This window comes from Typopeltis vanoorti, chromosome 12, assembly GCF_054136105.1.
Source record: "Typopeltis vanoorti isolate ZY-2024b chromosome 12, IOZ_Tvanoo_1.0, whole genome shotgun sequence".
Taxonomy (NCBI): domain Eukaryota; kingdom Metazoa; phylum Arthropoda; class Arachnida; order Uropygi; family Thelyphonidae; genus Typopeltis; species Typopeltis vanoorti.
Window position 1 is genome coordinate 42,476,558 of NC_143560.1, and position 24,447 is coordinate 42,501,004.

The window sequence follows — 24,447 nt, forward strand, 5'->3', positions numbered from 1 at the left end:
TTGCTATTTGGCCACATGGCTCTGATGCACTCCTCTCCTTCTTAACACACTTAAACAACCAACACCCCAGAATCAAATTCACCCTGGAAGATGAAAAAAACAACTGCATTCCTTTCTTAGACACACTAGTCACCCGCCAGCCTGATGGAACCTTGGTTTTCTCAGTATATAGAAAACCCACCCATACAGGCAGATACATTCACCAACAATCCCACCACCCCTCCTCACAATAATATGGAGTCATTAAGACACTACACAACAGCTAAACTTATCTGCTCGAATGACAATGCCCTAACCACAGAACTAAACCACATTCTCAACACTTTCTCAGCCAATGGCTACCCCCCCCCCCAAAAAAAAAAAAAAAAAATCCAAAAAATATTGAAACCAGTAAACCACAACCTTCCCCCCCTCCCCACACACACACACAACAAGGATTACTCTAAATCCATCACCATAACCTACATCCGAGGCACCTCGGAAAAAATCACAAAAATCTTAAAAAAAACTTAACTTCTTGTTACAGACCATATAAAAAATTGGCATCCGTTATCCGCTCTACTAAAGACCAATCCCCCCCCCCCAGACCTACCTGGTGTATACCAGGTCCCTTGCAGCTGTAAGCTGTCCTACTTTGGCCAAACAGGCAGGACAGCAAATATCAGAATTTCAGAACATGAGGACTACATCCGTTTTCACCAATACAGCCACTCTGGTCTTGCTGACCATGCTCTGGATACCTGCCATAGAATACGGTGGAAGAAAGCCAGGATAATACACCATAGCAAATGCAGATATGAAAGGCTTTTCATGGAATCAGCTTCAGCCCTAAGAAATGATCCAAACCTCAACAAATTTGGCTGTATGAGACTTCCTCAAATTTGGGAAACCTACATCAGAAGACCTTCAGCCCAATCTCCCAAGAATACCAACATTGCCCGCTAGAGGCACAATCAGGACTTTAGGAGAAATAATAGCTTCCTACTTCTTCCTCACTTACTGTTTTGTTGTGCCTGCGTGCACGTGTCTTGTACTTAAGTTCTTGAAAATGGCAACATGACGTTGCCGAAATATTGAAATATATTAAAATTTATTTTAATGTATATCCTAGTACATTGTAATTTCCTTAAATTATATAGTAAAAATGCATAACCAACGTCTAAGCCTTTCCACGAGAAAGGGACTTCATACTCTCCAGGATATGCTAGAGGGTGAAGTTTAGACTTAGAAGAGTAGATCAGAGTTGCTAATTTAAACATGTGGTTTGAATATGGTGCAAAAGCCATGTTTTTATTAGTACTTTGGCTATCTTTTCTGATGTACCTCTGACTTCTGCTATGGGCAGGCAAGAAGATCTGCATCTGCCTTGGTGAACATAAAAAATACATTATCATTATTATGGCAATCAAGACTGGCAGACCACACTTTGGACACCCCTCAGGATTATATGGAAGATGGCTAATGTGCTATTTAGAAGTCATTACAGATTCGAATGATTATTTTTAGAGTCAGCCATGGCTATGAAGAATTCTCCTAGCCTGAACAAATATGGTTGCATTAATTTGCCAAAATTTGGGAGACTGTTATCTTTAGATAGACTCCTACATAGCTGTAATACTTCTTTTTTTACAGCATTAGAGGATGCCAAATTATGACTTTAGATCTTTTGTCCATTACAATTTGAATTGTTTCACTTACTCATTGTCGTGTATAAACTTTAACATGCTGCCTTGTGCACTGAAGATGCTGATTTGAAATTCAGCAAAATATAAGCCAGTTAATAAACAGTTTTTTTTATGAAATAGTTCATTTGGTGTTGTTAATACTGTTGAATGTTATTCATAACTTATTTTAACACCTAAGCTTGTCTGTTAGATTGTCATTATCTGTGGAGATATGATCCACAAGCAATGCAGTCACTATGGTGTTATATCCCCTTTTTTCTTGTTTTTATTTACTGTTAATATCTTTAATCTTTAATTTCTTTGACTTTACTTTAACTTTACTTTTACAGTTAACATTAAACTTTTGTATCTCTTACTATCGGACTTCGGTTGCCGACAAATTTGTATAGATTTAAGACTGCGCCAGCCAGCAATTAAGTTCTGATGCACTATCTAAAATGCTTAAAGAAAATTGTAGGGATCAAGATATATGCAGTCGTGGTCCCTATTCTCATATCACTATTGGTTTCCCCTTTAAATGCAAGGTACGAAGTTTTCCAAACGGTAATTCAAATCCGCAGAAGATATGACAAACTCAATTGACTATGTAAAAAGGAACACATTTATTATTTCACAAAAACAAGTATACATGTTATTTAAATTCTTAACCTTAAAAGAGTCTGGGTCCCCTTTACTTAATTAAACACAATTAAACTTCTGCACTATGATCTCTCATTGGGCATAAATTCCTCACTTCTGTACATATATCTATCCTCATACTCTCACAATTAAGTTACTTGATAATATCATACATGAAACATTACATATGAACACTAGACAACTCAATAAATCTCACATGTAATTCTCTAGGACAATAGTACTTAATTCTCTTCCCCAAAATATCTGTTAACATTTAATTACCTTCTGAGCATATGACATTACTTTTCTTAAATCACTTAAACAGTCCGGAGCCCGGCCTCCTCGTGATTGCTTGCAATCACGACTAACTCTCTTGCCCATTTCTTCATGTCCAATGTCTTAATTATCCTACTCATTCTCCCACCTGGATAGCAGACCTTATTGATTCTCTCAGTAACTAGCCTTCTAATTATGGAGTCTTCATATACTGTTATCCTGGAATCACTTGTCACCTCTTTTACTCTTTTTTTCTTTCATTCTCTGCTCTTGTACACTTTCATTAGTTTCCACTAGACATCTAACATCACTCCAGATATTTCTCATTTCATTTTTCATTTCTAATAACTGTTTCATTAACTCTTGCATTCTGACAATTTCACTCTATCACTCCTGCAATCTCACTCCTCTCATTCTGCCGCTCCTTACTTCTGTTTCTTTATTCATACTTTCTTTCACTCCCTTATCACTAACTTTTGCTTTTACATCTTTGGATTCTTTTACTCCCTCAGTTTCTCTAGCTTAATATATTTCTTAATAAATATATATAAATACTTATCTTAATATGCCTATCTTCAGTTCTGCTGAGTTTGAGGTTATTTTGATAGTTTTTTTTTTTTTTTCCCCTGGCTCCCTGTTGAAAGTGGAGGGGCATTGTTTATCCAGATGATACTCCATTGAAATGACATTTATTCATATTATATCATTGCTTATGTTGATAGTTTTAGCCCATAGAGAATATATTTCGAGCTTAACACATTCACAGTCCAGTGCAAATGCAAAAGTCAAAAATTGCTAGCCAATCCTGCTTGTTCATTCATTATCCAGGGGTGGATGCATAATAGTGGAATGTAAGAAGGAGAACGTTGTTGGATCAAAACTAATTAACTGATAGGAGATCACAGCCTGTAAGGAATTAAAAGAACCGACCAAGGCTTCTCATCCAACAGCATTTTCCTTCATGCATTCCACTATTAGGCATCCACCCCTGGATAATGAAGGAACAAGCAGGATTGGCTTTCAGTTTGGGACTTTTGCATTTGCACTAGGCTGCGAAGGTGTTAAATCCCACCTATACTCTCTGTGGGTTTAAACCACAAATAAAAACAGTGATGCCATGTGAATAAATGTCATGTCAATCAGGCATCCAGATGAACAATGCCCCTCCACTTTTAACAGGGAGTTGGGGGAAAAAAATAAGGAAGAGATATAAAGAGTCATAACGGTGATGTCAAGTCCCCTTCAGCAATGTGTTAATAGATTTGATTAAACGAGTGAAACTGGCATTTTTATGCTAATATAGTAATTCTCTATTTAACAATGCTCTATTTAGAGCTGTTTAGTTGTAGTACCTCATGCTTGGTAATTCCTGAAAGTAGACTACATCATCACAAACATTCATTTAGTCATCCGATGCACTTCATGCAGAATACGTATATGCACTCAACTGCTGTGTATGTTGTTTTGAAAATGCAGTCAAGATAAGAGCTTTTGTGATTATCAACACAACCAGTGGATCAAAGAATAATCTCAGATGACTATTGTCTTTTTTTTTTTTTTTTGTTTGTTTATTTTTTATCCCTTTGGCTTGTGATTGACTCATAGTGTGGTCCTTTATCTAAAATACAGCATAATCAGTGACTATCATTTTAAAAATATATATATTTGCTCAAAAGTTCATTTCATTATTGTTGTACTGTATTTGTATTTTCACTTATCTAATAAAATGTTATATCGACTATTTAGTACTTCACATTCTGGTTACTGTTCATCTATCCTGAACAGTAACTTAGGTTTTACTATAATCACGAAGTGCTGCACTTGGGGATTTATTGTACTATGTCCCGTATTGTATTGTATCTGGAACTGGCAATTTTTGGGTTGAATGGATAGGTGGAAAAAGATGTAATATAATAAAGAAATGTGTCAGGATATTCCCCCCCCCACACACACACAATTTTTATTTTATTATTTTTTCTAATTTACAAGAAAATGGTAACTTGTCATACTGATCTTTATGTTTCAGTAAAGATGTGGTAAAATAAAATATCAATATTAAATTGGATTTATGTTATGTTGTTTATTATTTTAACGGTATATAATAGAACACAGAAACTAAGTAAATAATTAATTTATTAACTTATTGCTGATATTTCGCTGGTGTTATAACCAGCATCTTCAGAGCACAAAAACACTGTTTGTCACAATATCACGAGACTATAACAACATGGTGTACTTAAACAAAATTGTAGCAGCAACACAAAGACTAGAGTCCTGATTTTGGTGCCCTCTATCTGAAAAAAAAAAAAAAAAAAAAAAAAAACAGAGCTATCACATATTACTAGAGTCCTAGAAAAGTGCTAGTTTTTTCTTAATATGACTGTCTCCCAGATCTTCTGGCAAGTTAATACAGCCATATTTGTTGAATGGTTATAACACCAGCGAAATATCAGCAATAAGTTAATAAATTAATTATTTACTCAACAAATATGGCTGTATTAACTTGCCAGAAGATCTGGGAGACAGTGATATTAAGAAAAAACTAGCACTTTTCTAGGACTCTAGTAATATGTGATAGCTCTGTTTTTTTTTTTTTTTTTTCAGATAGAGGGCGCCAAAATCAGGACTCTAGTCTTTGTGTTGCTGCTACAATTTTGTTTAAGTACACCATGTTGTTATAGTCTCGCGTATTGTGACAAACAGTGTTTTTGTGCTCTGAAGATGCTGGTTATAACACCAGCGAAATATCAGCAATAAGTTAATAAATTAATTATTTACTTAGTTTCTGTGTTCTATTATATACCGTTAAAATAATAAACAACATATTCGACGAACACATAAGTCTGTCCACACGTTTATGGATTTATGTTAATTTGTTTTCTATTTGCCTTGGATGAAATATGACCACTGCTAATGCTTTTGTACCAATTTAATTCTTTATGATCTTAGGTTCAAACATTGAAAAGTAGGATTTACAATATTTGAACTTAAGATCAGACATTGAAAAACTAGAATTTATTTTTTCAGGGTAAAACACTTAAAGAATCTACAACAGAGATTGTGTATGGTGGCTCTTTCCTTGAATGGTTTGCTGAGGAAGCTCGGCGTATATATGGAGATGTTGTTCCATCCCCAACAAATAGTAAACAAGCAATTTTTATTCGACAGCCTGTAGGAGTTGCTGGCATCATAACTCCTGTGAGTAGTTTTATTTCAAAAATATTTTAGAAGATCACTTCCCATTTATTGTTAAAATACTATCTTTTCATGACATTTTTTGTCACTCAGATATCAGTATTTCTTTTCCAAAAAAAAGTATACTAAAATCTGTTATCTTTAAATAATTTGATTTGTTTGCTACTTGTTACAGTTGGCATATCTATGATCTTCCCTGATGTGGAATAGGCACTGTTCAAGGTTTTTTGTATAAAAGCTACATGGAACTACTTACAACATATATCCATAACTTGGAATTTTTCCATGTAGCTTTTATACAAAAACCTTGAACAGTACCTATTCCATCAGGGAAGATTATAGTTATGTTAGCGAACAACCATTATTTAACTTGTGGGGTGGGGAGAGAACAAGATTCTCTTTACATACAGAATTGCAAAATCTGTGGCCAGGAGAGTAAGAAAAATGGAATCTGTTGGTATGATCTTGAACAAATAAGGTGTAGCCTTTGGAGGATGTTTCAAAGGAGGACACAGATAGTTCGGATTAAAGAGATGAAAATGAAGTTGGTTTGAATAGTGTGAAGCTGAGGATCAAGCAACTACTGGCTCTGGACCAATAGCTGTTTGTGTTCTTACAGTAATAAAGAAAGTGAAGTAATGATGGTGATCATTTCAGTAAAACATTGACCATGGATATATCTATAGAAGAGACATAAGGAAATAGAACATCTGCAAGAGTGAATCTGTCAGAGAAGAATCATCAGTTAATCATATTTTCCTCTTCAGTAAGCATTAAACATTGTTAGAAAGATTTTAGGTTCATCACTCTAAATGTGTGCGTGTGTGTGTGCATGCATGCAGTATTTATTGAAATCTCATCATGGAGGGATACATTGCCTTGATCAGTCCTGGAATTGGAAGAGCAGGAAAATTATGCTAAAAAGTTAGTCTTTTCTTTAGATTGCAGTGATCTGGAGATAGAAGAAGTGAAAATGTGGATTGGGAAAAAGTATCTAGTAGCCTTAGCAAGGGACCAAAAGGCTTGACTTCCTCTCTCTCTCTCTTCCTGTTCAAAGAGGAAGAGAGAGTTCTGCATTTGGTCCTTTGAACATTAATTTGGATTTGTGGAGGACTTTTTTGCAGATGCTGTGTGAGCTGCAAAAAAAAGCATGAACTTCAGAGTTTTGTTTTTGGGACACTTATGTTTTTTGGACATCCTCAGTACCAGGGCCACCGAGAGAAATTTTCGGGCCCGTGACAAGTCTGTGGTCCGGGCCCCACTTAAAAAAGTGCATCACTTTTGTTTAATAAAAAAAGTCATATAAAACATTAAACATTTATTTAAAAAAAGTGTACAATAAATTCAAAATTTGATACATTACATACTATACAAAATACAAACATTAAATAAAAATAGAATTTTTAAATTTTTATTGCCTCATCCACTTCCTCACTTTATGGTTAGCAAAATCTTTAATCACCTCGTCATAATCAATTTTCATTGCCAGGTCATGTTCTATTGATAGCAAAGCTAGGCCGTTTAATCTTTCCTGGAGCAGTGATGATCTACTGAAGCTCTTTATTGCTGAAAACGTACTAAATGCTCTTTCACCATCGGCAACTGTTACTGGTATTGCAAAAAATTCTGATTGAAGTACATATTTCGGGAAAAATACCGTGAAGTTGAAATTTATAAATGGTATTTAATAAATCTAGTCCTGATATAACATCTTTAAACATGCTGTTATAAATCCTTTTTATGTCATAGATTTCGTCTTTCAGAGATGATGTTAAGTCTTTCGAATATTTATTTATTAAATTATTGCATGAGTCAGAAATTTCTTGATGATTCATTGTTTGAAAATTTAATATTGCTGAAAATAAATTCTGAATGTTTTTTAAAGATGTGAAGTTGGGGAATAATTGTATCCAGTATAACAAAATATACAGTTCTTTTAAAATATCCTTGTGTATCATCCCCATCTGCACTTTCTTCATCTGCTAGCTTTATTCTCTTCGCTTTCGACCATTTTTCGACATTTGGGGTTATACCCAATTCAACTGCAACAAGTGTAGCTTCAGAGAGAACATCTTGCAACTTATTTCTAAAATGTTCAAGTTCTTTCAGAAGAGACTCAACATTTGCTGTTGCAATATCAATCGATATGGTACTAGATTGCAATATTTTATTTTGTTCGTCAATGGAAGCTAAAATTTTAAACCAAATTGTTGCAAAAAGTCTTTTTGAAACATGAAAAATATCGTTTTAGAGCAACAGCTTCAGAATGACCTTCATTTGATAATTTCCCAGTCAAAATTATCTTTAAAGCTTTTAAAATACTTGGAAGCTGAGCAACCAGTCAAACCACATCGATTCTACAACTCCAGCGAGTTTGAGATAGACCATGAAGAGAACAGCCAGTTTTTTCTAATAAAATTTGCCATCTCATTGGGCTTGAGCTAAAAAATGCAAATAAATGCTCCAAGTTTCCAAAATATATTGTACTTTCTGAACAACATTTAGCTGCATTTATGCCCGCTACATTCAGCAACTATTAATTGTCGATTTACATCACTAAAGAAATCTAGCCAAGTACCTGGATCTTCATAATTTATAACGTCGGTAGCTTCTAAGTTGGTAGTCGCTTCAGCTTCACCTACAGTTGAAGTAAATTCTTCATATATTAAATCGTTGTTACCAACTGCATCGGTTGTAGTGCTGATTATTGCTTCAATTCCAGGTCCAAGCAAATTTTTTTCTTTATCTTCTATCTTCAAGGTTTAAATTGTCCCTAGCATCTATTTCAGTGTTCACTTCAGAGTGCTGCAGGTTCAGGTGAAGAAGATTCTTTATTACTTTTGTCAGCAGTTAAACCATTAGCACATTGTTTACTTGAAATTTCAATATCTTGGTGTTCTTCTGTCTTCAAATATTTCAGTAGTTAATGCTTGTTTTTTAAATCTTTTGCCTTCTCACGATTCCCTTTTCTCCTTTCATTTTTGATTTCCAGATTTATGATGATACATTTCTGTTGGGTCAAATTCTTATTATTAAAAATATAATTTTAATAATAAAAAATCAAATTAATAAGAATACTTACTTTTATTTTTTAGCGCACGGCCTACACTATAGAGTTGCACACTTTACAAACAATCATAAAACCTTCGTGTATCAAAATACTAACAAGAACGATGTGTTCTGGCAGGGAACATTACTATGAATGCAATTACTAGCTAGTGCTAGCACAGCCGACTGCAACAACCTTGCACGAATGCCTATTGACGTCATCACCCGCTATAACTACAGCAATCCCCGCCGAGAGAATCGGTGTCTTCCGGACACTCATGGTGAGCTGAAGAGCGTAGCCGTCTGTCTAAAACAAATCACGGTATCATTCTCGAACCAAACACAGATATTCCATCTATCCACAAGAATACCAGATAATGCCCACCATCACGTTTGTCAGTTATCCACTTAGTAACTCACGTTATAACTGCATCTGAGTTTCCTGTAATCACCAAACATCCTTCACTCAACCATTCACTGCACTCAATTCAGTCTTGTGTCCTTTGATACTATAAAGGCACCAAATGGGATGACTTTTGATATCTCCTTTTCATGATTCTCCTGCTAATTTTTGCTGGAATGAAAGCCTTCAAACCCCCAGTTTCATCTAAAATTCCCACCTGCTATCCAAGCCTTAGTTCTCAAGTGTACTGAGTGGGGCCGCCGAGAGAGGGTGACATCTGAGACTTTTGTCATTGGCCCAGCATCGAAAAGGGCCCGACCATCGAGTCCCTAAGTGTCACATAACCGTGTTTATTATTACAAGAATTAACACCATGCATTATAAACACGGTTATGTGACACTTAGGGACTCGACGGTCAGGCCCTTTTCGATGCCGGGCCAATGACAAAAGTCTCAGATGTCACCCTCTCTCGGAAGAAAAATTATGGGAGTAAACAGGTGTTATCACTGGCAGGATTATATTAAAAATAAAGATGTTAGGAAGAAATTTGACATTGGGTAAGAAGAGTTAACTCAGGTGGTAGGTATGATCACTTAAACAGAATTAGAAGAGAGGTTCTCTCAAAAGTTACATTTCACATAGAGATGGCTAGGAAAAAGACCCAATGGAAGACCAAGATGTAGGTGGATTGATGCAGTAAGAAGTGCCTTAGAGGACCAAAATATAAGATCTGACAATATTCCAGTCCTGACAAATACCAGGCTAATTTGGGACAAAATTGTTGATAGGAAGTTGGTATAACTGAACTTTTCATGTGGTGCTGACACTGCATAATGAATACCTAGTATTATTTTATAGTAAGATAGGCAAACATTTTTTACCTTTCCAAAACTTGAAATTGATTGAGGGTTTATGAAAATGCCATCGGCATGAGCTTTGATACAATTTAAAAGGCATGAATGCTGCCTGGAAGCCTATTTATTTGCCTTTTTTATTGTTTTTTATTAAGAGTGACTTGACAGCTATTTTCAACTGTTTGTTCTCATCAGAGATCAGGTTAAAACATTCTGAGTACTAAGGAAGTCCACATATGAAAGCTTTTTTTGTATGTGAACTCTCAGTTGATCATTAAATGGCCTTTTAATAGCTTTTAACCAGGATGAAGTCTAAATGTCTTCATTTTGGTTAAAAACTATTAAAAATAAAATGGACAATAAATATTTGTTTGCCTTTTGAAACTTAAAAGTTTTGAAAGTGATCAAGAGCTTGTGAACAAACTTTAAACATGAGTCGGTTTGGTGTTGCAATACTTTAAAAGGCTATATATCCTTTTTTCCTTGGAGCAGTCATTTCACAAAATTAGTGTTATTTCTCTATCGAAGGTTTGCTTTTTATTGCCAAGAAAAGGGGTAGTTTTAATATTTTTTTATAGTTTCATTGTTTGAACTTATTTTTTGTAGTGTACAAAAAATTATAATTAAGGGAGATTTAAAAATCAAGCTTTGAATTCAGAAAGTTTTTATGGTTACAACCTCAGTATTTATTATCATAACATCAGAGATCAACATACAAGATGCTTTACATGTATAATAATTTGTGGCGTATGAACTTTGTGTTTCTATGCTCATGTTTTTTTTTTTTTTTGTCATTTTGGATAAGTTATTTTTCTGTTTGTACTGATCTCTCATTTATCCAGTTCTGTTGAGAAATTATTTTGCTTGCAAGTTAACTGAATGAATAGCTGACATGCTAACCCATTCAAGGACTGGTTAACTGAGGTTCCAGTTATTTGAGAGGTTGACAATTTATTGATCACTATACATTATTGATGCACTTTGAATACTGAACATCACTGCATCACACTACTATTATTGTGGTTGTTTGGAACAACTGAAGCAACCAAGGCTATGAGATCAGAATAAGTATTATGTTTGTTAATTGTATGTTTTCTTCTTGTGGCTAGTTTGTTTTGTGGAATGAAAAACCCATAGTTTCTGGAAGGGAAAAAACTACCTCCATACGAGACCAGGTAACTCATATTCAGATGAAAAACCTGTAAATGTCTTCCATGTCCGGGACACACAGAACCTTAATAGGGGATCATAGTGCTATGCAATCCCAGTAATTTAACTACCAGGGCTTGAAAAATTTTGTGCTGCCTCACCAGTCAGGAAAATCTCACTCATCAGATCTTAGCCTGGGTTTGTATGCTATCACATTCGTCTATTATATCATAGTCATGTATTTATTCCTGGATCTGGTCAATTTATAAGCTTTTGTTAATTCTATGACTAATGTTAACCCTGTACAGCTACCAGTGTTGAAACAAATGTTAACAACTTATGTAATAATGTATTTATTAGTCTGTAAGGAAAAAAAAAATTATGCAGTTTATAAATGATACAAGACCATTATTCTTATATTTTTTCTTAATACCATTTTTCACTATGTTTTCTCTTAAATTAAATTATAAATTATATATAAGACTTTATATATATTCTTCCTTTCATCCTTTATATATATTCTTCCTTTCATCCTTTATCCGAGTGTAAGCAAACAAAATTTGCAAGGGAAGTCACTTCACGAATGGGCTATTTGTATATAGAGGCTAATGACTTCACATCAATTGCTTTAGTATCCCATAATGCAATGCACATATCCTTATGAACTTGTATAATGCTATGCATCATGAGAAGGACCACTACCCAGATTGGATTTGCCCTTTATTGAGGTCTCATCAGTGAGAGCTAGACCCAAAAGTGATACCAAGGTTGAAGTAATGCAGTCACATTTCGATATACAAGTAGCCAAAAGTTGTCACACCTTATTACTAAAATACCCTGGATTAGAGATAGGTGTTGAAAGTTTTATCAAGAATAAACCAAGAATATATTTCTTGGCATCTTTAATTTATAGTCTAAAAAAAATGTCTATCTCTAATCTGGAGTATTTTAGTAATAAGATGTGACACCTTTTGACTACTCGAATATGGAGATATGACTTCTGCATTATTTCAACCTTGGTGTCATTTCTGGATCTGTCTCCCACTGATGAGACCTCAATTAAGGACAAAATTGGTCTTTCCCAGAATGCATAGCATTATACATGTCTGTAATGTGCATTGCATTATGAGATACTAAGTCATTAGCCTCTATACCAAATAGCCCAGTTGTGAAGTGACTTCACGTGCAAACTTTATTTGCTTACACTTGGATAAAGGATGAAACCAAGAATATAATTTCTTGGCATCTTAAGCTACTTTTATAGAAAACAAAAAAGGCAAATATTGAAAACATTTAGTATCATAAAAAAAATCTCAACAAAATAAAACCATGAGATCTAGCATATAAATACATTAGTGCATTTCTGAATTCTGATTTGCTCTGAAAAAACGTTGTTGGATGAACAGGACTAATTATAAGTGATGTCATATGATATGGCAGCAACGCAGTAAACAGTCAAAAAACATTTAGGAATCAGTATAATGAAATATTTTTGGAAAAGAAATACTTCTTTCCAAGTTTTAATATCTACTATTAACAGTCAAATTCTGTATATTCCACCATTGGGTAAGAAATAAACTAATTACTGCTGTCCACTGCATATCTATTTTAGGTTGTCATGGCATGATTAACTTGTTACCTTGCAATATATTCCTGATGTGTTCTCTAAAGATCAAACGATGCATAATTATCCTATCCTCTCATTGGTTATATTTCATTATGAGAGAATAAGTGATAATTGACAAAAGGTATTTGTAATGACCAGCATTCCCCAATAGATGTGATAAGTAAGGTTACCATATGAAAAACTAAGATGTGAATTACTTAAATAAAAGCACCAATAGGCTTCACTTCGGTGATGTAACATTATTTAAATTAAGGGGATATTAAATCCCACATTATTTCAAAGCCAAATAAGAAACTCAGAGATCAGAATCAAAGAGTTTCATGCCGAATATAGTAAACTATAAAAGTTTCGGCAGATTGTAGCATAAGCTGAAGCACGTAGTTCAACACTAGGGCAACTCGTTGCAAAGGTGGATAAAGTTCTGATCACTATTCTTAGTATTACCCATAATGTAAAACACATCTCCTAGGAGATGTATGATGTTATACATTATGGTGGAAGGTCCTCAATAAAGGTTGAAACCCAGACCGGATTCAACCTTTATTGAGGTCTCATCAGTGAGTAGGTAGACCAGGTAATACTGATGTTATAGCAAAAAGAACTTATGTACTTTGCTATATGAGTTGTCAAAAAGGTGCACCCATAAATTACTTAAATAAAAGAGCTAATAGGCTTCACTTCAGTGATGTAACATTATTTAAATTAAGGGGATATTAAATCCCACATTATTTCAAAGCCGAATAAGAAACTCAAAGATAGGAATCAAAGAGGTTCATGCTGAATATAGTAAACTATAAAAGTTTCGGCAGATTGTAGCGTAAGCTAAAGCACGTAGTTCAACACTAGGGCAACTCGTATAGCAAAGTACATAAGTTCTTTTCACCATAACGTCAGTATTACCTGGTCTACCTACTCACTGATGAGACCTCAATAAAGGTTGAAACCGGTCTGGGTAGTGACCTTCCACCATAATGTATAACACCATACATCTCCTAGGAGATGTGTTTTACATTACGGATAATAGTAATCAGAACTTTATCCACCTTTGCAATGAGTTTCCCTAGTGTTGAACTATGTGCTTTAGCTTACGCTACAATCCACCGAAACTTTTATAGTTTAATATATTCGGCATGAAACTCTTTGATTCCAATCTTTGAGTTTCTTATTTGGCTTTGAAATAATGTGGGATTTAATATCCCCTTAATTAAAAAGATGTAAATTATTATTACGGGTATCTCCATGGAGTCAGTAGACTCATCACGGGAGACCCAAACTATCAAAACAATATCTATCATACCTCTTCTTGAATTCATTAACAGATGAAGAACTTGCAACTGAGTCAGGTAATGCATTCCACTCAATCACCACCCTCCAAGTGAAAAATCTAGTTCTCACACCCTTGTTAACCACACTTTTCCTTAATTTCCAGGGATGACCTCTTGTTCTTCCATTACTATCACGCAGCTGAAATATTTCCTCTGCATCAATCTTATAAAAACCTTTTAGTAATTTAAATGTTTCTATCATATCCCCCCCTCTTCTCTGCCTATCAACCAACCTCTGCAATCCACAAGCACTCAATCTATCAATGCTGTGAGCATTTTTTACATCACTCACCAACTTAGTCACTCTTCTCTGAATCCTCTTCACAACCTCCTCATCTCCAAGGAATCCAGGTGACCAGACTTGAGCACAGTAATCCAAATGAGAAGTATCAATGCCTTATAAAGGGGAATAACAACCTCTATCTCTGGATGTTAGTGTGTTTTTCAATAACCAAGTAATACTATGTGTAATCTTGGACAATTTAGCAATGTGCCCTCTGAATTTCCTCTCCCTATCCACCAACAACCCCAAGTCCCTAGCCTCATCAATCTCTTGGAGTACCGTTCCATCAATGTGGCATACAGCTGGTAATCTTTTAATCCCAAAATGCACAACTTTACACTTTTCCACATTGAACTGGCATCCATTACTATTTGCCCATTTTGCCAGCTTATTTAAATCATCCTGCAAACTCTCAACATCAGCTTGATTTTTTATTGCGCTACCCAACTTTGCATCATCAGCAAACAACTTAATATATCCTTTCAAGCCATTTCCTACATCATTTATGTACAAATTAAACAGTAACGGCCCAAGCACAGATCCTGAGGCACACCACTAGTCAGCTGCCTCATCCTGGACTCTGCTCCTCCATACTCTACTTTCTGGTATCTCTCCATGAGCCAATCTCTTATCCATATCACCAGTTTAGTATCCATCCCCATCTGCTCTAATTTGTGCAACAGTATTCCATGGGGTAGCCTGTCAAAATGTAAAACATGAAGCAAAATTAGTATTATGTAAATAAAACTGACTCTTCAAATTTTTTTTTTACTCTATCAACTAAAGTTTCTCACTCATCACAGACAAGCACACAAATGCATTTCTCAGACCCTGATAATTACATATATAATTAATTTTTCATTAACATTAATTAATTTTTAATATATTGCTATTATTAGTACTCAAATGTGTCCATTAAAGGGTTTTTTCAATAAAATATATCTGATAATTTATATATTGTATTTTGCACTGTATATTGTCATTATATAAGAAGGAAATTTAACACTTATTCAAACTATAGATATTTCAGATAATTTATATATTGTATTTTGTATTATATATCCTAATTGTATACTTATTAGGCGCATATTATATTTTATATTATATATCCTAATTATATATTGATTAGGTACATGTCCCATAACGAAATAAGTTTTTAACTTTAAATAAGTTCTCTTGTGAACACTTTTTAAAATAAACTATAAAATGAAATATCTATAGTTTGAACAGGTGGTTAAATCCCCCCCCCCCCCTCAAAAAAGTTGAATGTTTTTTTTTGTTTTGTTTTTTTCCCCAAATCATTTATTTCCCATTGATAATTGTATCAAGTAATTTATAATTTTTTGATAATAAAACTGAACTGTGATTATTATCAATTAATAAATTATGTGGTTTTAAGAAAGATTAGGATGAATTAATTTTGATAAAAAAAAATACTGTATGCCTTCAAAAGAAATATCAGTGATAATTTTCTAAGATATCAGTGATATTTTTTTTCACCAGCATGCTGGTGAAAAAAACACTCAACAGGAATGCAATGAGGAATATATATATATAATATAGTAAAAAAACTTTTTAAAAAATTTCAAAAACTTTAAATGTGGAAAGGCAGCTGGAGTGGACAATATTATTTACAGCATTTACTTTTAGAGTCCTGAGACTCATTGCAGTAGACACATATCAACCATCACACACACAAATCCTATTATACCGCTCCTTGAATCTGTTCACTGTCAGGGAACTCGCGACCAATTCTGGCAATCCATTCCACTCACCCACCACTCTCCATGCAAAAATTCTGGTCTGCACACCCCTACTAACCACACTCTTACACAACTTCCATGGATGGCCCTACTACTCTGACTGTTTGTCATATATTGAAAATTTTCAATTGCATCAGTTTTATAAAACCCCTTTAATATCTTAAACGTTTCTATCATGTCCCTTCTCTTCTGCCTATCAACTAAACTTTTTAATCCATGAACCCTCAACCTATCCTCATAGGGAGTATTCCACAGACTTGTCACCATCTTGGTCACTTGTCTCTGAATCTATTCGACCACCTCCTGGTCCCCAAGAAACCCAGGTAACCAAATCTGTGTGCACTAGTCAAGAAGAGGCCAAATCATAGCCTTATAAAGAGGGATAATAACTTCCTTATCTTTACTTGTTGGTTTTTTTTAACATCCAAGTAATTCGTTGAGCTATTTTACTGACTTTTGCATTATGCCCTCTGAACTTAACTCTTTGTCCACCATTATCCCCAAGTTCCTAGCCTCATCGATTTCCTGCAAACCACGTTTTCGACAACCTTACCAACGTTTCCAAAGTGCATAACTTTACATTTTGCAACATTCATTTGACAATCATTTTCCTTTGCCCACAGTGCCAATTTATTTAAATCATCCTGTAGGATATCTGCATCACCTTTAACAATTATTTTTATTTCACTCTTCCAGTTTTACATTATCAGCAAACAACTGACTATTCCCTCTTAAATTTTTCCCTATGTCTATGCAAATTAAAAGTAGTGGCCCTAGTACCGAACCTTGAAGTACTCTACTAGCAAGCATCATTCTCCTAGACTCCATTATACTACTCATTATACTAGACTTCACCATATACTTATTCTCTGGTGTCTGTCCGTCAGCCATCCCCCTATACATACTACTAGCCTCATATCCATTCCCATCTTCTCCAGTTTTTGTAATAGTTTTCCATGTGGTATTCTGTCAAATACCTTGGCAAAATTGAGCAGTATCATGGTGTAACCATTACCTTTATCCAATTTGCTGTCACTTTATTATAAAATGTAAATAAGTTACTAAGACAGGACCCACCCTTTACCAAGCCATATTTGACCGGCAATACTCAAATATGAAGGTATAAAAGATTTATAGTGGCCATAATACATAAGTCAGAAAGCCTAGTGAAAGGTTTGAATACCAGATAATTGGAATAGAGCTCTCGTATTAACCATCTATAAAAAAAGGAAAATAAATCTGAATTCAAGAATTATAAAGGAATTTCTGTACTAAGTGTTCCTGGTAAGATTTATGAAAATATACTTGAGAAGTTAGGGAAATTATGGAAAGGAAGCTTGAAGAAGAACAGGCTGGGTTCAGGCCAATTTTCACTCTACAACAAATAGTTGAGAAATCATGTACATACAACAAGGATCTGTATTTAAGTTTTATAGATCTGGAAAGGGCATGTGACAAGGTTCGAAGAGAAAAGCCATTCAGAATGCGATATGATATTGAGCAATACATAGACTATATTTAAGTTGTAAGTCAGCAGTTAGAATTGAAAGGGTAATAGGAAGATGGTGTGAGACAAGGGTGCACATTTTGTTCACTATTATTCATCATCTATATAGATCGCATAATGAAGGAAAGTGGTATTGAACCTGATATCAAAATTGAAGACGTTAATCTCAGCTCTTTACTTTATGCAGGTGATGTTATATTGGGATGTTATACTTCTAAATAAATCCAGTATTAGTCTGCAGGATTCCCTAATTAAATTGAATAACAGCTGTAATGAATTTGGTATGAAAATTAGCAATAAAAAGATACAGACATTGAAAATAGGTAGAAACATAAAAACATCAACTGCATCTTGAATGAAGAACTTACAGAACTAGCAAAACATTTCAACTATTTAGGTACAATTTTTAGCGAAGATGGCAAATTAAATATGGAAATAGACAACAGAATTAGCAAAGCTGGTATGGTAGGAAGTCAACTGAATAAATTTATATGGAATAATAGAGAAATTCGTCAAAACACTGCATTGCTGTATAATAGACATTGTTCAAACTAATTTTAATGTATGGATCTGAGAGCTGGGTTAAAAATAAATCACTTGATCAAAGACTGGAGGCAACAAATATGAGAGTTCTGAGAAAGATTAGGAGAGTGAACAGATGGCATTATCATGTTAAAAATGAAGATATTACGAAAGAACTTGAGGTTGTTAGCATTCACAAATGTGTTAGCAAAGTTAATCTCAGTTGGTATTCACTTAAACAGAATGGGACACAAGAGGTTAGCAAAACAAGATTTTTTTTTTGCCAGAATGCCAGGAAAAAGACCCAGAGGAAGACCAAGGTCTAGGCAGATTGATGTAGTAAGATGCACCTTAAAAGACAGAAAACGAGATCTGGTAATATTGGAGTCTTGATAGATTAATTTGGAGAAAAAATGTTTGTAAGTTAGTAATGACATAACATTTTTCATGTAGTACTATCATAATATCCTGTGTGCCTCTCTGAGGGTACATATCAGAAATTTGATGATGGATTCTAAGTAGAAAGCATTTATTAGAGATGGATCATCTGTACAAATGCTTTAAATTAAGATTTTTTTAACGTTTTTAGTTATAAAACTTGAATTATTACACACTGTACACATGATCAAAAATTGCTCATTTGTAACTAATCAGTTGAAAATTTTACTCTATTTTTTAAGACTGAAAAGAAGATTACCTACATGGAAAAGAGGGAAACGTTTTATAAACTTTTTTTGCTCGTGTATCAAAGGCATCTCAGTTTGAATTCATTGGAATAAGATTGCTAGCTTACATAACAGAAAATTCAGTGATGCTAATATGAAATAAGTTTTAACAGAGCAACATGGTCTGATTGTAGGTCCTAATGAAATGTGAGACAAAGAAAATGATTCTGATATGAAGTCATGAGTTTGCTCTATCGAAACTCGTGATTTGATACACATGCAAAAAATTTTATATTTTTTCTTTTATATTTAAGCTTCCCATTTTTTATATTTTCTAAGATATCTGTTTATTTCTGTTAGGAGCAGGGGGGCGGGGGTTAAAGTTTGTTTTATATATTAGCTTTGCATAACTTAAGAGAATTACACTTCATTATAAGTATCCATAAGTAACAATATGTTGGATTTCTACCATTAACTGCCTGCTTGTTTGATTATGTAAAATATCTCTAATGTGTTATTAAAACACTTAAGGAATTGAACAACGTAGTTAAGGATATAAATTAAATTAAACTTTAATAAATATTTTCCGATATTTCGGCAACGTCACGTTGCCATCTTCTAAAGGAACTTACAAAAAAAGTTACGTGCACGTAAGCACTACAACACAGAAACTGGGAATGAAGAGATGAAGCTATTGTTCTCCTAACAGTCCTGATGGTGCCCTCTAGCAGGCTAAGTAGGTGTTCTTGGCCGTTGGGCTGAAGGTCTGCTGATGTAGGCCTCCCAGATTTGGGGCAGTCGCATACAACCAAATTTGTTGAGGTTTGGAGAATTTCTTAGGGCTGAGGCTGATTCCATAAATAGTCTTTCAAATTTGTATTTGCTACGTTGTATCACTGTAGCTTTCTTCCACCGTATTCTGTGGCGTGTATCCAGAGAATGGTCCGCAAGCCCAGAATGACTGTATTTGTGAAAACGGATGTAGTCCTTGTGTTCCGAAATCGAATATCAGAATTTCGGAACACAAGGACTACATCCGTTTTCACAAATACAGTCATTCTGGGCTTGCGGACCATGCTCTGGATACACGCCACAGAATACGGTGGAAGAAAGCTACAGTGATACACCGTAGCAAATACAAATTTGAAAGACTCTTTATGGAATCAGCCTCAGCCCTAAGAAATTCTCCAAACCTCAACAAATTTGGTTGTATGCGACTGCCCCAAATCTGGGAGGCCTACATCAGCAGACCTTCAGCTCAACTGCCAAGAACACCTACTTAGAATGCTAGAGGGCACCATCAGGACTGTTAGGAGAACAATAGCTTCATCTCTTCATTCCCAGTTTCTGTGTTGTAGTGCCAATGTGCACGTAACTTTTTTTGTAAGTTCCTTTAGAAGATGGCAACGTGACGTTGCCGAAATATCGGAAAATATTTATTAAAGTTTAATTTAATTTATATCCTTAACTACGTTGTTCAATTCCTTAAGTGTTTTAATAATGCATAACCGACGTATAAGCCTGTCTACGAGAATCTGATGTGAGACCACTGTTCTGCTTGTAGGAGACCTGAAATGACTTGAAAAAATTTCCTGTTTACTTTCTAGATCAAGTCTATGAATTATTCAACACTTAATTCACTATGGTTGGGATTCACATAAGAGACATATATATTCAGATATGTGTGTGTGTGCGTGCGTGCATTTGCATTGGATAGTGCAGTAGCTGTGTAAAGAAGGTTACCTTTTTATAAGTTAAAACAAACTAGTTACCATTATCATACCTCCAGAGAGTCAAGAACTCATCATGGAAGGTTCCACTTTCACACAGTTAGCTCATCATACTGTGCCAACAGTGAGTGCATTTCAATCACCACCACTCCATGTAAAAAAAAAACATACCACTCATCTGCTCACCCTGCTCAAACTTTCTTATACAGTTTCTAGGGATGGCCTCTTATTCTATCCCTGTCTTCCCCCATTTTGCGAAAAGCATCATGCACATTAATCTGGTAATAACCACTTATTAACTTATGTCTCAATATCCCCTGCTCCTCTTCCTGCTAGATTCTACAAATTGCATTTCCTCAATCTTTCTTCATACTCAACATTCCAGAGACTAGAAATAACCTTAGTCAGTCATCTCTGAACCCTTTCCATCATCTCTTCCTCCTTTTCCTTTTGACAACAAGGTGGCCAAATCTGTGCACATTAATCCATATGCACCCTGATCAAGGCATTATACAATGGAACCACAATCTCTTTACTTTTACACATTAGTATCCTCTACATCATTGACATAATCTATTGTGCTGTCCTCACAGTTTTAGCAGTGTTTTTTAAATTTTATGTCCTTATCCACCATCACCTCCAGATCTCTTATCTTCTCTGCCTCCTCTGAGATAACCACCAATTGTATATTCTGCATCCAGCGTCAGCACCTAGAATTTTTCTTGTGTGTGTGTGATTAATGTTCAGCGCCTTTCCACTTTATCCAAAAAAGTTTTTTTTGAATAAAGTGTGAATAAAACGAACAGGAAATGAAAAACAAATGAAAACCGCTTTACGGTATAATGTTACCTATGGATTAGTCCTGCTTATACAAATTATTTTTACACAGAACTCAGCAAATAATCATAAGTTGATTTATGATACATCAAAAAATAAAGAACTATTTTAAGTATATTTTCGTAAATTTTAATCAAAAATTACAGTGATATAATCAGGTCCAGGATACAATTTCAGAATTTGTTCATTTCTGGAAGGATCTGAAGGGGCCTAAACGGAAGAAGACATACATTCATAATTATATGTACCATTCATTGTTTGTTTAAACTCTTATCTCATATTTTTTGACATCTTTTAGGCGCCTTTTCTTCTGCGGCACCTGTGTATATTGCACATGCCACCAGCCAGCCTGTCTGCATCCTATCCTTGCTCCTAAATTTTAAAACCAACATTAAAATGGTAACTCTATTTACCCAATTTTGCATTGTCTGAAAACCTGCATACATTAAAACCTTTCCCACTATCATTAACACCATAAGTCAATCAAATAGCCCAAAAACCGATCCTTGGTACACCAATAGTGACTTTCCTCTTCCAGAATTTGACTCCTTCTTACACAACTTGCTGATGCCTATCATACAGCCAGTTTCCATTCAACACACTAAGCTTCTAGCCAACCCATCTGTTCTAGTTTGATTACCAGTTTGTCATGTGTCAATCTAACAATGACCTTTGCAAAATCTAAATATACCATTTTGTATGCATTTCCCTTGTCCACTGCATTTGTCACCTTGTAATAAGTCGATTGCTAAAGCACTGTCTTCCTTAGTAAATCCATGCTAAATTTTTTTTGGTCGTTACTAACTTCTCCAAGACTTTAACCAGTTGGCAATCACCTGGCCACCACTCAGGCAATCACCAACTGAAGGAAGATATGACTCTCCATTTATAATAACATTCTCTTATGAGATGATTTAAATCCATGACCCTTGATTCCTCATGTGCCCTCTGTTACATATTGCCTATGGTGGTTGTCTCTAGAAATTTGAATTTGTTTTCTTGCTTCAGATGTCATCTTTTCATTCCGATGCACACTCAGTGGACAAAACATTAGAGATGCCTGGCTAAGCATGTTGGTCCTCCTTTATTGTGAATAACAGCCTGTACTCTCTCTGAGGCATTGACTCCACCAGATGCCAGAAGTAATTCCAACCATGTCTGTTGCATCATTGTCCACAACTGCACCTTAGACGTCAGTCTTTGATACATGAATTTGATGTCTCTCTCTACAGCATCCCAGAGAAATTTGATTGAATTTAAATCCACGGACTTGGGGGGGGGGGGGCACTGGATGGTCCCAAACTATCACAGAGCCACCACCTTGAACAGAGTTGACCTGGCACGATGAGGCCATGGCCTCATGCTGTCGACACCACACCTACACTCACCCATCAGCTTGGTACAACTGATAACAGGATCTATCAGACCATACAACTCTGGTCCAGTTTTGATGGTCCTGACATCAGGTGAACTGCAATGCCTGATGATGAGCTGTCAACAGTGGTATACAATTGGGGCATCAGCTCCTCTAGCCCATGGTATGTATGAACAGTTACATTGACAGTTTGTCAATGTAACTGTTGCACATCTCTCAAGACAAGGTCAACAGGTAGAATGCCATCATTCATTATTTTTTTATGTTCTCTCACCCACAAAACATGAATCAATGGGGTGGGCTAAGGAATGCTTCTAACTTTTTTTACATAGTCCAGAAACACTAGAGACCAGACAAGGAACTTCTCCACGCCTCCAGTAAGCAAGACAATAGCCGCACCTCATTTTTCCAAATCTCATATTGTTAGCTTATGTATTTTACAGGTTTTTAGTTCTTTCATTTTTAATTCTTAACTTCATTATTAGTTTTATTTTTGCTATTTCATGTGTACTTCTATGCACATTTATTGCCTCTTCATCTACAACATTTTTTCCAAATCTCATTATTTTCAGTTCAATCATCAAGTTATGTACTAAATACTGTGCCATCCATATCTTCAAAAAATACTCAGGTATGTCAAATTAAGAAGGCTGTTTCTAATATAACAAATTTTTAGTCAGTAAAACTTCATTTTTATCCTATAGGTTGGAATACAGAGGCAATCAATTACCATAAAAGTCTGTTTTTAGCTAATTATATAATATTAGGAGCCACATGTAGGTTTCAAAAAAAAAAAAAAAAACACCCTTAAATACTCAATCTTATTATATATAGTCATGTGTACATTTATTGGTTCATCACCTTCTTCATTTTTTCCACTCTCATATTATTTGAGTCCTGTTATTAAGTTAAGTACTAAAATATAAGTTAAAAATGATTTATCTAATATTAAAGTTTTCGCAAACATGGCAGTCATCTTTACCTTCAATAATTTCTGGGTATGCTTTTCTTGTCAGTATGTTTTCTAATATAAAATTTTAATCCATAGATATTCTTTATCCCAACATGGATTATAGTAAATTGGCAAATAAACAGTAAGCTTCTATAGCTCAGTCGATTTCAACAATGTGTTTTGATCGGAAAGACCTGGGTTCAGATCCTGTCTAGAATGCAAAAGGAACTTTATCAGGTCTTTCCAACTGAAGGTGAGTTAGCCAGTCTCATACAGTGGTGGCAGGGTTATTTCCTTCTGGAAATTTGGGTTATTCATTCCACAAAACAGGCAGACTGGCCATTAGAACATGTTCAATTAACAATCATAATACATTGGCTTCATAGCCTGAGTTTTATAGCCTTGCATTGGTCATAAATCCCAATCAACCAACCAGCAAATAAAAAAATTAATTTTTAGCCTTATGGGTTGGTTGTATAACTCAGCTCAAATTATGTATAGCTAATGTATAGCTTTAGCAAATATACATGGTTACAAGTAGGAAATTTTAATCAGTTTAAGTGAATTATATAAGGGGGGGAACTAATTTTCCATATCCAGTCTTACAGTAGGTTAGCTTCAAAAGGAACTAT

At 34.9% G+C, this 24,447-nt stretch overlaps 1 protein-coding gene across 3 annotated transcripts in view; it reads left to right on the top strand.

Moving 5' to 3' along the window:
• Nucleotides 1-24,447, top strand: part of Ssadh (succinic semialdehyde dehydrogenase) — a 260,476-nt gene that overhangs the window by 74,444 nt on the left and 161,585 nt on the right. For 2 of the 3 annotated variants that reach the window (XM_090401356.1, XM_090401358.1), the window contains one exon: nt 5,607-5,777. The exons of the other annotated variant lie outside the window; for it this stretch is intronic. In XM_090401356.1, the coding sequence (XP_090257482.1) occupies nt 5,607-5,777 (171 nt within the window). The remainder of the gene's footprint in view (nt 1-5,606; nt 5,778-24,447) is intronic. 3 annotated transcript variants of the gene reach the window in all.